Source organism: Crotalus tigris, unplaced genomic scaffold (genome assembly GCF_016545835.1).
Source record: "Crotalus tigris isolate CLP2741 ecotype Arizona unplaced genomic scaffold, ASM1654583v1 scf7180000017668.6805642782:7212621, whole genome shotgun sequence".
NCBI lineage: Eukaryota > Metazoa > Chordata > Lepidosauria > Squamata > Viperidae > Crotalus > Crotalus tigris.
The window spans coordinates 942,935-956,130 of record NW_024096554.1 but is presented as its reverse complement, the minus strand read 5'-3'; the positions used below and the strand labels follow the sequence as shown (position 1 = coordinate 956,130).

The 13,196-nt window shown below is 37.7% G+C and overlaps 1 protein-coding gene across 2 annotated transcripts in view; it reads right to left on the bottom strand.

The window, feature by feature from the left end:
* RBKS (ribokinase) overlaps positions 1-13,196 on the bottom strand; it is a 71,678-nt gene that overhangs the window by 31,721 nt on the left and 26,761 nt on the right. For both annotated transcript variants that reach the window (XM_039337063.1, XM_039337064.1), the window contains exons 3-6: positions 11,662-11,725; positions 9,002-9,064; positions 3,965-4,129; positions 803-894 (exon numbers count right to left, since the gene is read on the bottom strand). In XM_039337063.1, the coding sequence (XP_039192997.1) occupies positions 803-894; positions 3,965-4,129; positions 9,002-9,064; positions 11,662-11,725 (384 nt within the window). The remainder of the gene's footprint in view (positions 1-802; positions 895-3,964; positions 4,130-9,001; positions 9,065-11,661; positions 11,726-13,196) is intronic.

The window sequence follows — 13,196 nt, the reverse complement described above, 5'->3', positions numbered from 1 at the left end:
CTGCCCCCATCCTTCCCCACCCCATCTGACTTTTGTCTTCACTTGCCTCCCCTCTACTTGCCTTCCCCCTGGCCACTTATGGGGGAAACATTGTGGATATTTCTGCAGGCAGACAGGTGATGGGTGAGTGCTAGCCGTGCATCCCTTTTAGCTGAGTCCTTCTTTTGCATGCCAGCCAGGTCTCCTTTCAGAAAAGAAGGACCTGCCTAGTGCACGAAAGCTCCCAGCAGCACAGACACAAAAGAAGGATCCAGAAAGAGAGGTCCTGGTCAGTGCACACACACACACACAAAAAGGACCAAGCTGGCATGTGAAAGAAGGTTGGTGCACAGGAAGACCCACCCCTGGCTTCACAGGTGCAAAAGAAGTGGCATGAAGCGATTCGCATTTAAAGTATGTGTGAGAGTTGCTCAGTGACAATAACCGGCATTGCCAGAACTGCTGTTGCTATGCACAGTGGTCAGGTGATGTTTCATTTAACAGCTACACTGCTTAGTGAAAGAATAGCTAGTCCCATCTAGGGTTAAGTGAGGACTACTTGTATAAATGTTACTTTCAATGAAATGGCTTACAAAATATAAAGGAGGTTTAGAGTGATAGCACAAAATTAATTTATTCCTGCTCTGAAAAGGCATGCTGGGCAATCTGCAGTTGACAGAGATCTTTTAGGAATGTCTGTTTTGGGTCTGCTGCCAGCCATGCAATGAAAATAAAATCAAAATGTTCACAATCTGAATCCATTACTTGTACTATAATACTCTCCCATGTTTTATTTCTTCAGAGTCACTCTAATGATATTTACCTCGCTTTCATTGCAGCAGATGATGTCAGAATAAGTGTAAAATTGTGAGTCTAGGTCAGCAATTGCTGGAGCAGGATTAAATAAAGTCTTCACTGCAAGAGAATGGAAAATTCTGTAAAAGTCGTATTATATTATGCTTAAATATAAACGCTCACAATTCAACAAACACTATTTGTCATAAAGCCTAAGGCATTTTCAGCTCTATATTTTCCCTAGATACACAAATTACTTGCTGACATAAACAATCTAAGCAAAATACCCTATTGTCTGCTGTTGTAAAGTACTGGTAATGCAATGATACTGAATTAGTTAAGGATTTCATGAGAATAGTTTAAGCATTATAATCATGCCTCTGCCATGAAAGAAAAAGAAAAAGAGAAAAGAGAGAGAAAGAGAAAAAGAGAAAATGAAGGCTTAGCTGAATTTGAAAAAAATAAAACCTACTATTTATTAGCATTTCTTGAAGACTATATTTCTAAGAATCATAAGGTAGATTCTTATTGCTGTTGATCTAAATTCAGATATGCATACACTGGGTTAACAGAATTTCAACAAAGAACAAAACACAAAATTATTCCCAGATGTATTACGATTGTGTTTTGCATTTTTCTGCTGGAAATTCTAGAACTTCATTCTCATCACAGTTAAAAGTCCTCAGATTGGAGGAAAGCTGATATGAACCACAGACAGACAGACATTCCTCGATTAGAGAAACCCAGAGGACAATTTTTATTCCAGTTACCTCACTTTTAAGTTCAGGGAATCTGCTAAGTTGTAAAAGGGGAGGAAACTTCTTTTCCAATAATGGACTACTCAGCCAGGGAATAAATCAGTGGGGGTTTACAACTATAGTAGGCGAAACCAGAATCCAAAACCCAAATTGCTGCAGGATACGACAGTATGCATACCCACAGTCATCATATCCCCCATCTTTCAGTATCATTCCAATAATGTATGTTAAAAAGGATTGCCTCAGAATTTGGGTGGGGAAAAGCCTTTCCCCTTGTTTAGAATTAAAAGAATACCATCAGATACTGAAGTGCTTCCTTTCCCTTCCCTTCAAACAAATGGACCTAGTATTCTCATGATTGAAAGGAACATTAAATTTGGAAAGCTTTGAAACCAAACAGACCCTAAACAGTTATTCAAACAGTATACAATTGTTGACCTACAAATGTTTCCAATGTGTTTTGTAATTAGCTTGGTTCTACGTCCGCTGGTGTTGGAGCAATGTGTTTCTTTAGAATCCGTTAAGAAGCCCAAACCTTTCATGGTGCAACTTCAACTCATTTTGGTAATTGCACTATTGTTCTGGTTCACTTTAACTTATTACAATGTAAAAAAAAAAAATTAAAGTGACCCGCAGAATGGTGCTTTTATCAAAATGCTACCATGAGATTGATATATCAAGTGTTAATGCAATGCCTGGGCATCACGACAATCAAAACAAAGGCAAGAAGCGACAGAAAAGCTGCCACCGAGATCTTTAATGACTATTAATGGTACAGTGATAAGATAGTCCTTGACGTACGACCACAGTTGAGCCCAAAATTGCTAAGGGAATCATTTGTTAAGTGAGTTTTGCCTGGTTTTACGATCTTTCTTGCCAGAGCTGTTAAGTGAATCACTGCAGGTGTTAAGTTAATAACATGGTTGTTAAGCAAATCTGGCTTCCCCAGTGATTTTGCTTGTAAGAAGGTTACAAAAGGTGATCACGTGACCTTGGGACACTGCAACCATCATAACTATGAGTCAGATGCTAAGCATCTGAATTCTGATTACATAACCATGTGCATGCTGCACAGTCAGAAGTCGGAAAGTCGCTTTTTTCAGTGGCGTTGTAACTTTGAACAGTCACTAAATGAACATTTCTAAGTCGAGGACGACCTGTATTTCAGCAAGTAAAAAACTATCAATCTGTAGTTTAAAAAAACTAACCCAAGTGTATGGGAACAAGACATCTTATAGCCACAAGCTTCTGTTTCCCCACTTCCCTTTTTCTTCTAAGCCTTGCATCTGGGTGTGCATCTGTTAAACACACATAGTCTGGTGGGCTTCCGAACATAAACTACTGCATTAAACATAAGAATCGGCAGACTAAAGGAAAGGAAGTGCAGTAACATTCTCCAGCTGTGAGGATTTTAAAGATTGTTTCTATATTAGCAAAGGGTTTACCGCAATTTCATTATACAAGGCCATTCAACATGTTTCACAGAGGTGGACAGAGGTTTCCTGGTATGTGGGATAAGCTTCTCTATGGCTTCTAGTGAAGAGGTAATCTCCTGCATTAAATGCAAATATATTCTATGTTCAGGCAATGGAATCTGAAGTTGTTTTTTACCCATATTCCTGAAGAATGGGAGAATTAAGTGTCTTTCCTTCTACCAGTCAATCACCCAGCACAAAGACGTTTCTAGCCTTGGAAAGATTAACATTCAGATTATGGTGTTAACTTTTAATGAAATAAGCCTCTTTGTGGATACCAAGTTCTAGGTATACTTGTTTGATGTTCTGCACCACTGAAATAAGTAAGCCAATGAAATAAATGTTCTAGAGATTATGTTTATATATAAAAATCCCCTCAATTTCTGACACAAAAGTTCATAAATTGGGACGATTATCTCAGAATATGGCAATGGAAGAAATAAAGTTTATTTCTGTCTAACTGGATTTCTGAAAAAGTTTCTCTTAAATTCAGAAATGTTTCCCTTTCAAATAAAGAGGGTGCTTGGTATCATCTGATAGCAGGCAAAGGAGAAGTGGTGTGCCCAAGGCATCTTGCATTCCCAGATATAGAATGAGGGTTTATAAACCCGGATCCATTTCACTGGACGATCTCAAGTCATCTGCTGCTGCTAAGGAAGTTATCTGCTACTCTGGCTTGACCAAAAATTACACTCAATAGGTAAAAAAAAAAAAAAAAAGAAGCAAGAGCAAGGTTCACACATGGTACCAGATTCAGGCCAATTCAAGTGAAATTCCAACTGTTCTTCACAGGCCCCATTGTTTTATTAAATTACAGTATATCGCTAGTGCCTGGATTTAGGTCTTTTCTTGGCACCACCATGTTTTAAATGACTTTGAAACACAGCTACATTAAAAGGATATGAATGAAAGTACTCATGGAATGAAGCAAATAATTAATTCGTACTATTAGATTACCTCCATTGGTATGAGCCATTTTTAGTGCTTCTAAAGAAATTTCTGGGGTTATTTCAAGTTGGCAGACCATCACTTTGGCTTCAGCGATGACATGAGCAGCCCTTTTTAAATCACTGGAATTCAGAAGTAAATTTGCTCCCGCAACAATTACAATAAAGTTTTCTCCTAAAAACAAAGGTGAAATTTTAGAATAAGTAAAGCTGAACATAAAATGTATTTTCTTGACACCATGGCATATATGATTCCTAATGGCTTTTTAGTACTATAAAGTTAATAGCATGTTGGTTTTCAAGGGGTGTCTATGATAAGAAATCCTAGCTTGCACAGAAATGGTGAGAACGCCGGGAAAAAACTAAGGTTTCATTGCACTTTTTGTTGCCTCTCAAAATTGAGGTGGTTTAGATTTATATGCAAGAAATATCATGTTTGCTGAGAATTTGACCGATTGATGCAATAAGGAATATAGATCTGAAAATCAGTATAAAAGGACAAGGCAGTTTTGTCTGACAGAGAAAATACTGAATGTTTACAAGTTGCACCACTATCGTGACTGTTTGTATTTTTATTTTTTTTTATGAAGTCATATAAGGTCTGTGTCATGTTAGAGGACAAAGCACAGGCACAGGTAATCCTTGACTGACAACCACAACTGAGCCCAAAATTTCCACTGCTAAGCAAAGCGATGGTTAAGTGAGTTTTGCCCCATTTTATGACTTTGAGATGCATATGGTATTGTTAAATTATAGCAGGAAATGGGAAAGAGCTTCAGAAAAGGCCGTGATTTTTGGGAAAACACTGCACGTGGGTATAGGTTGTTCTAAAGAAATGTTATCCCCTATTGATTAATAACAGTCCAAAAAACAATTCACAGGGGTTTTTTTGGGGGGAAGGGAATGGTTGCATTCCTGTCAGGCACAAACAACCAGACTCCACATGCACAGAGTTCAAACTAATGTTCTGCCTACAACACAGGAATCTTTTCAGCCTACTCTTGGGAACAATTAGATAAGATTCCAAGGAACTTGGGGGGAGGGGGGTTCAGTTCTAGGCCTTTTGTGGTTGTACAGTGACTCCAGGCTAACTCCTACCTGCCCGGCTGAGACCTTCCCAACAACTCCAGCTTCTTTATAGCAGTAATGTTCCAAATTGCAGTATTGAGGTACATAAAACCATCTAATGTAATTATATCATTAAAGTTTCCATAACATCAGGGAACAGGGTATCAGGGCCGTATTAGCTGATCACTTGGCTTTTCAGTATCAGCCCACTTATCACTGTCTCTAGGAAATACCACTATGACCTTAGTTCTACTAAATTGGACTTTAAAGTGCAGATAGTCCTTAGTTTACATCCATTTGTTCAGTGACCATTCAAAATTATGCAGCGCTGAAAAAAATAGATATGCCAGCAGTCCTCAATATTCCAACCATTGCCGGCACCCGCATGGTCACGTGATTGTGATCCAGGTACTTATGTGCCCAGCTCAATATTATGACATTGGAGGGAGCTGCAGTCACAAGATTGCTATTTGCAACCTTTCTGCTGGTTTCCCATAAGCAACTCAATGGGAAAGCTGGCAGAGAAGATCAGAAGTTACTCCCACTTTATCTCTCAAATGCGGCTCACCCTGTCCACGTGCAGTCTGCAACAGTTCTCTCCCAGGTTCTCACAACTCATTGTTGCCTGCACTGGCCTTCCCCCCTACTTGGCATCTCAGTACTCTTTACCTGAGATTCCTGCCTTTTCCTGCCTAACGAGGGACATATTTTGGAGTCACAATGGGAACTGGACTGCCTCAGATTGCTGTCACTAAGTGTTATGGTCATGTGACGTATTGTTTAGCAATCGCAATCCCAATCTCAATTGCCGTCATAAACCAAGGACTACCTATATGAGAATATAACTCTCACAAGATGATTCTGTTGTTCTCCTCTAAGGACTTGGAGTTGCGGAAGTAATTATGATGGCAATGTTTTCCCAAGCTTTGGCATCTGAATCATGTATACCCCAAGCAAATCTTCTAGTAACAAGAAATAAAACCCCAGTATATTGGTATTTGTGGCATTATATTTGTTCTAGACCAGGAGTAGGCAACCTTGACTCTTTTATGACTTGTGTACTTCAACTCCCAGAATTCTGGGAATTGAAGTCCACGAGTCATAAAAGAACCAAGGTTGCCTACCCCTGTTCTAGACTGACTTTGTTTATTTCTACTTGTGCAGATTGTGTAGCAGATGCATTTGCCAACAGTATAGTTCTTGACCAATTTTTATCAGTAAACTGCTCAACATTCAAAGTTATTTTTTCATCTAGTTGCTGCTATCAAATTCTAAAGCAGGGCTTTCAAATCATGTATACCTAAATGATTATGGATTGTAAAGGTCCAATTTTACAAAACATTCCTTCGGAATTAAACTTCAGAGTGTCTTATTTCAAAAGGCCTCCCTAAGATATAATTATGGGAATAATGTAATGATCATTCTCACAGAGGAATTTAATTTCCAAACAATGTTGGCTAAAGCCCAGATTTTTCTCCCCCCAGATACATTCAGTGAAAGATTGCCCAACATAAAAATGCCAACCTAAAATCTCAGAATGGTCAGCATACTTTCTGAAAACTTCTACAGTTACATTTAGTAGCGCTTTGAAAGACTGCTATTAATGGTGCATTATCAAAAGGATAGTACAAGAGATAAAGTAGATGGAATGATCACCTTCAGGCCATAGAATTTCTTTTTGAAGATCTAAATACCATCATGAATGGGTTAATGATATAACATGGAACAGATACGTGGTTTATGTGTACATGATTGAAGTTTTTCATTCCCTCCCCCCTAGATTTCTGAGGTAAAATTTTACAGTTTTCGTTATTTTTTGTTGTCTGTGGTCAGGAATAATGATGGGGCTGAAGGTGGAGAGAAAGCATGCAATTTTTTGCCATTGCTTACAATGTTTTTTAAACATTTTTCTTTAATAGTTATCATCCAGATATTACATGGAGGTAACTAATCCCAATGTTTATCCCAAGGATCTTTCAGTTGGAGGCATATTCTTTCACCACTAGATCCCATTTTTAGTTATTATGGCCATTGCTAAACTTGTCATTAATTTCATGAAGCTTCAGAACTAGGGGCTATCAACAATCTCTCATGACAGTATATTGGATGACTACAGAATGCATAAAATATTTTCTTTTGGTCAGCTTGGAACTCTCATCAGTTTCTCACCCTATTCATTACTTTCAGACCAATCACAGTTCTATAAACGTATTAGATAGTTGTGAAATTTATTTTCATTTGACATCTTTGTCAAAATGTTTTTTTTTACTTATTCTTTCAGATACATAGGAGAACTGAAACAATAGTGGGTATACATTCTCAGAAATTAAGCCAGAATCTAGAGCACTGATCTTTAATTAGTGGGTTATAATTCCCTAACTTAAGCTATGGGGCTACCTCTATAATCTTCTCTCTTGTTTTTAAAGATAAGAATAGATAGGCTAGTGTAAAATGTGAGGGAAAAAATCTCAGGAAAGAGAATTAGAAAAAACAAACCCAAATGAAATACTTGTCCCCACATTAATATTCTATACTGGTTGGAGGATTCTGGGAACTGGATTCTAAACATTTCTATAGAGCATCAGACTGGAAAAGGCTCAAAGACAATTATTTACAATTGTCACACCATGAAGTACTTTCCAAACCATTTTTCCCTGTGGTAAAAATAAGCAAATTAACAAGCAGCAGTTCAACACCCAAAGCTGAGTTCTGGAGATAGCAGTGTGTAAAAGCTTTTTTGTGTTTACCAGATGCTTGGATGGAAAAAGCAAGCTACTAGTCTGCAATCTGTATCAGCCACCATGTTCGTTAAACTAATATTACATCCAGAGAACTTTATTTCCATTCTTTTATCTCACTTGTCACTCTTTTACAGCCATTGCAACTCCCAGTTTGCACTTAAGATTTTTGCACACAAACTTCTGGTGTGCATGGAAAAATAAGACTGACTTCTTTGAACTGCAATTAATAATTAATAGCTAAGATGAAACAAGATTTCCAAGTTGAAGGGGCTCTCAACATATAGAAAGGTGTCAAGAAGTTAAATGATGGTATTCTACGAACAATAAGCTGGTGCTTCAGTGCCCTGTAATGTCCAAGAATCATGCTACAACACTATTTTAGCAAACTGATATAATGAGCTGCTCTAAAATTCAGCCACTGAAGATATGGTCTCTCAAGTGTAGAATTATAATGTAAATTACATTATAATGGTAATTAGAATTGTGATCATTTATGGCTGGGAGCCCCTCTAGATTATTGGGAAAACTTTGGCTACAGAAACAAAAGAATGAATCTTTCTTTTGTTTCTGTAGCCAAGTTTGCCCAATAATCTAGAGCAGGGGTGTCAAACTGCAGGCCCATGGTCCGGATGTGTCATCCGGAAGCCACGCCCACCCCACTGCCAGCAATGGCAAAACTGTCACGTAACATCGCACATCACATGACGTTGCGAGTTTGACATGTCTGATCTAGATGGTTCCCAAGCCATAATTGATCATCATTCCTCACCAAAATTCACTACATACAACACCAGGCATAACCATTTTCAGTGAAATGAAAACAGTGCTATTGAATTTGATCATGACATATATGAGGCAGAGGACTACCACTAATCCTTCCTTAATTGGAGATGAATAGGTCTGCAGGATTTTGTAAGAGTTTAATCTACAGTTCACTTTGCTTCCTTTGAGTCATTCTATATAAAGCATATGAAATATTTGAGACAGAAAGAAAAAGAAAAGGTATTAGCTGTGTCCTGTAATCCTGTTGACGTTGCCATGTCTCCTCAACCCCCAACACATGCCATCCAAGTTTAGTGATATAGGGCACAGCTTATATGTATTTGCTTCTGGGCTCAATGGTATAGATATGTATTATGTGTGAAAACTATTTTGGTTATATCTTTAAAAAATGAAACTTGACAAAATTAATATATAATTCAAAACTAAGAAAATTCAGCTTATTCCTTGATATGTACCTTCACTATTGACCATGATTGAAGCAGCTCCAGTTGCAGCATCTTCTGTCTGACTTACAAATTCTAGGATAAGAAGGAAAAAAGTTTTATACATCTTTCAGCAAATATACAAATTAGTGAGTTACATCAGCAAACATTACAGTTGAACAGCTGGCGTTTAAAATGTTAATAATGAATACCAATGCCAGAAGCGGGAAAACATAAATGCTAAATTACACCCACATGACAGCAAACACAAACTCAAGATTAATTAATTGTGGCTAATTCTGTATTCAGGAAAAAAAACTGATCTAAATTTAGTACAGACATTACTGGCAGCTGTAGTATACTTGTTATTCACATAGACATGTAAGTGAAACTCATGGTTAAAACAGTGTGAATTTGCTATGCTTATTTGAGTCACCCATAAAGTGACTCCTTTAGCTCAGGAAACAGAGTAACCCTCATAAAGGCTTGGCTGAATTAGAATAATAGCACACTCCTATCCATGTTTATCTGGAAGTAAGTTTACTCTGCACAAATGCATTGACGATAGTAGTTTAAAAATGGATTTTGACCTAAATTTAACAGTGTTTAGCCAAATCCTTCCTGGAAGCCACATGTTAGTAGCTATAGCCTGTTCAAATTTTTACTTCTCTATAAATTATATTCTGAGGAATATTTCATCTATAAGACAGGTTCCATTTATGTACTTTTGTAACAGATATAGACCATAGATGGGGAAGCTTTGCTTTCCATAACTTCCCATTTCCCATTAACATCCCCCAATGCACCTAGAAATCAAGAAAAATGAGAACTGCTCTCTATCAATAAACAGCAGGATATATATATATATATATATATATATATATATATAGATAGATAGATAGATAGATAGATAGGTAGGTAGGTAGGTCGGTCGGTCGGTCTTTGGTTATTCGGGTTTTCTCCCGCGTAAAATTGGAAGTGTCTTGGCGACGTTTCGACGAAGTCCCATTCGTCATCTTCAGGCTGGTGTTTTCAGCCGTGCTTTGAGGAGCAATGTGTGGTCTTAGCTGTTTCTTCCTTTTAACTGCCAGTGGGGGTATGAACTGATTGGGTGGGAGCTTGGCTGTGTTCTGATTGGGTGGAGGTGTGTTCTGATTGGTCAGGGGTTGGCTGTGCTCTGATTGGCTGGGGGGTTGGCTGTGCTCTGATTGGCTGGGGGAGTGTTCTGTTTGGGTGGGGGCTTTGAAGATGAGGCACGACCACGAACGCGAAGCCAAAAAAAAAGTAGCAAAGCCCACCATCTTAAACCCCCCTGCAACTCAGACTAACCTGAGCACAACAAAGCCCCCACCCAAACAGAACACTCCCCGGCAAAAAAGTTGCGATACGTCGTGACACTTCATGTGGCGTTGCGAGTTTGACACCCTTGAGCTAGATGAAACCTTAAACTCAACAGTTGATTGCTAACTGCTGGTGAGAAGATGTCAATTACTATTATAGTCTTAATGATTAAACTCAGGGTTTGATGGAATGCCTAACAGACCCTGGGAAGACAGAGAAGGAAACAGAACTACTGTATTTGAAAAAAAAAAAAAAGTCCGAGGGGGTAAACATAAGACAATGAGCAACTAGATATAAATTAAATGGGAAAATTGCTTTGATAAGCTTTTAACATTGTTACATTACCCAACTAGCTATAAAGATCTTTTTAGAAACCCAAATAGTTATTAGATTCCTGAGATTACCACCCTTAGAGAGCTTGACTAAACCATCACTAGCATCACAACCAATCTCAGAGAGCATCAGGGACCCCTCACATGGCTTCTTTCCTGTTTTCCTGAATTAACAGATACTTTATGTGACACATAGTGGCCCTGAAGCTGAATGGCTCTTCTACATTAACATAACAGCCATCTTTGCCTTAGGAATTGCTGGATTCCATCACAGCCCTCATACAGACTATCTTCAAAGTCTGCAATGATAAAGTCTGTAAATTATATACTAAACCACAATACAGGTGTTAAATCCATTTACCTGAGAGTTTAATAAGCTGTGAGATAACCAAGTGGTTGAATCAAGTTTAAATGTTACGTAGAAAGAAGTATTTTTAGGTCTGTCTTATGCTGGCGGTCACTTTTACTGAGTTCCAGTCACTATGAAGGAGCCAGGAACTGGGAGACTATGAGGTCTAGTCCTGCCTTGGGTACAAAGCCAGTTTAGGTAATCTTGGCCCAGTTACTTTCTCACAGCACTGGGAAAAGAGGCAATGGCAAACTACTTCAAACATGAAAAAATTCAAATATGAAAGCTGACTGGGTGACTTTGGTTCACTCAGCCTTTCTCAGTCCAACGTGCTTCACAGGATTGTTGGTGTTGGGAAAAATAGGAGGAAGAAGGAATATTAGGTATATTCACTGCCATGAGTGATGTATAAAAATAATAAAGGTGGGATTAAAAAAAAATCTTTAAAAAAAAGTCTGAAAAATCTTGCCAAGAAAACTGCAAGGGTTTGTCCAAACAGTTTTTGAGAATTGGACACAATAGACCAGGAAAAAAAATATTATTATGAAGAATGATAGATCTTTGTTTACCACTCTATTCATTTTCGCATTGAGGAGAACTTTGCAAATTTTATATTCAGAATATAGTGATTATTGGTATAATTTGGATCTAAATTAAAATAAGGAAGATACCTGTTGGAATCCCATTTTTTTTAAAGTTTTCAATGTAGTCATTACCAAAAGAATCCTTCCCAACCTACAGAGCAAAAATAAACAACATTACATATTTCAGATTACCCAACTCATCTTGGACAACATTCTCAAGGATGGGCAAGATATGAATTTCCATGTGGTTGAGTTTCCATTAACCCTGAAGACTACCCCTGAAATATCTGTTTTGCAATGATTAAAACTATTTCAAAATGCAAACCTTCTGAATATGCAAAAATGAAAATGTGTTCATTGTTTTTAAAACCAATACAATTTTATTCTATATTTCTCCACTGTCATCATATTTTAGAAACAGGAGCTTTATATTACTCAATATTGCTACAACTCATCCCTAAGTCCTATCAATGGCTTTATAACATGATTAAAACTCCTTTTTAACATCTTCCTCAGAAGTAAGAAGTACTGACTCCAGTGGGGAGTCCTCCCCCCCTCTATAGGAACATAGCATTGAAGACTGGGAGAGTAATATCATTTCTCTCTCGAACAAGTGCATTTACAGTGAATTTGGGCAGCCAAGTAATTTAAATAAAAATATTTTTTAAACAATAACATGTTACAGGATATTTAAAAATATGTAATGAGAAATCTAGATTTGCCGATTATGCATTTAATATCTTTGATAATGAAATCACACAACTTATGGTTTGTTGAAAATACAGTTAAATTATGGAAACAAAGAAAACTAAACGACATAATATGCTCTATGACCTGTGAAATGATAGACATGGAAAATATTTCTTAAAGAATGAACCCGTGGGAGAATCATATTTATGCACTGTTTAATAATGGCAGAGGATGCACAGTAGTCACCAAATGCTGAACGTCAGAGAAAAACAAAACATAACACTGTAAAATGAGGTCAGGTAACAAGGATATGAAATGGAAGCCCTGAAGTCCTGGACAGTGTATCTCACATGGCAACATTTTATTAAGGATTCCGCTTAACAAATTCTTCAGTTTAAATCAGGGATAAATTATTGTTGTACATGTTAAGATACACTATAAGAGGCTGGTGAGCAAAAATGAAATAGCTTTTGGTTAATTATAGATAAAATTCCTTTATACCTACTTTTGAAAAAGCACAGACTTACTTCCCTACATTTTATATCAACAACTATTCTGTATGTCTTTAGATATCCCTGAATATAACAAAAAACCTCTTTGGGAAATAGACTGCAATGCAGATCCCTTAGAACCGCAGTCCTCAACCTTTCTGGCTCTGCAGAATGGCAGCAGCAGAAGGAAGGGATGGGTGTGGAAACGTGTCTGCTGCTTGTGCAAATAGAGCTTTGCATGATTACCTGCTACTGCACAACTCAGTTCTCAACTGGCCACAGACCGATACTGGTCCATGGATCAGGAGTTGGGGACCCCTGGCTTAAGAGACGACCATGAATTCAGTTTTGATATCGAAAGATGTTCTAAGTCTGCTCCATGTGTTCAATTACACTAACTGATTCATAAACTGCATTAAGCTGTGGTTTGCTTAATAAACC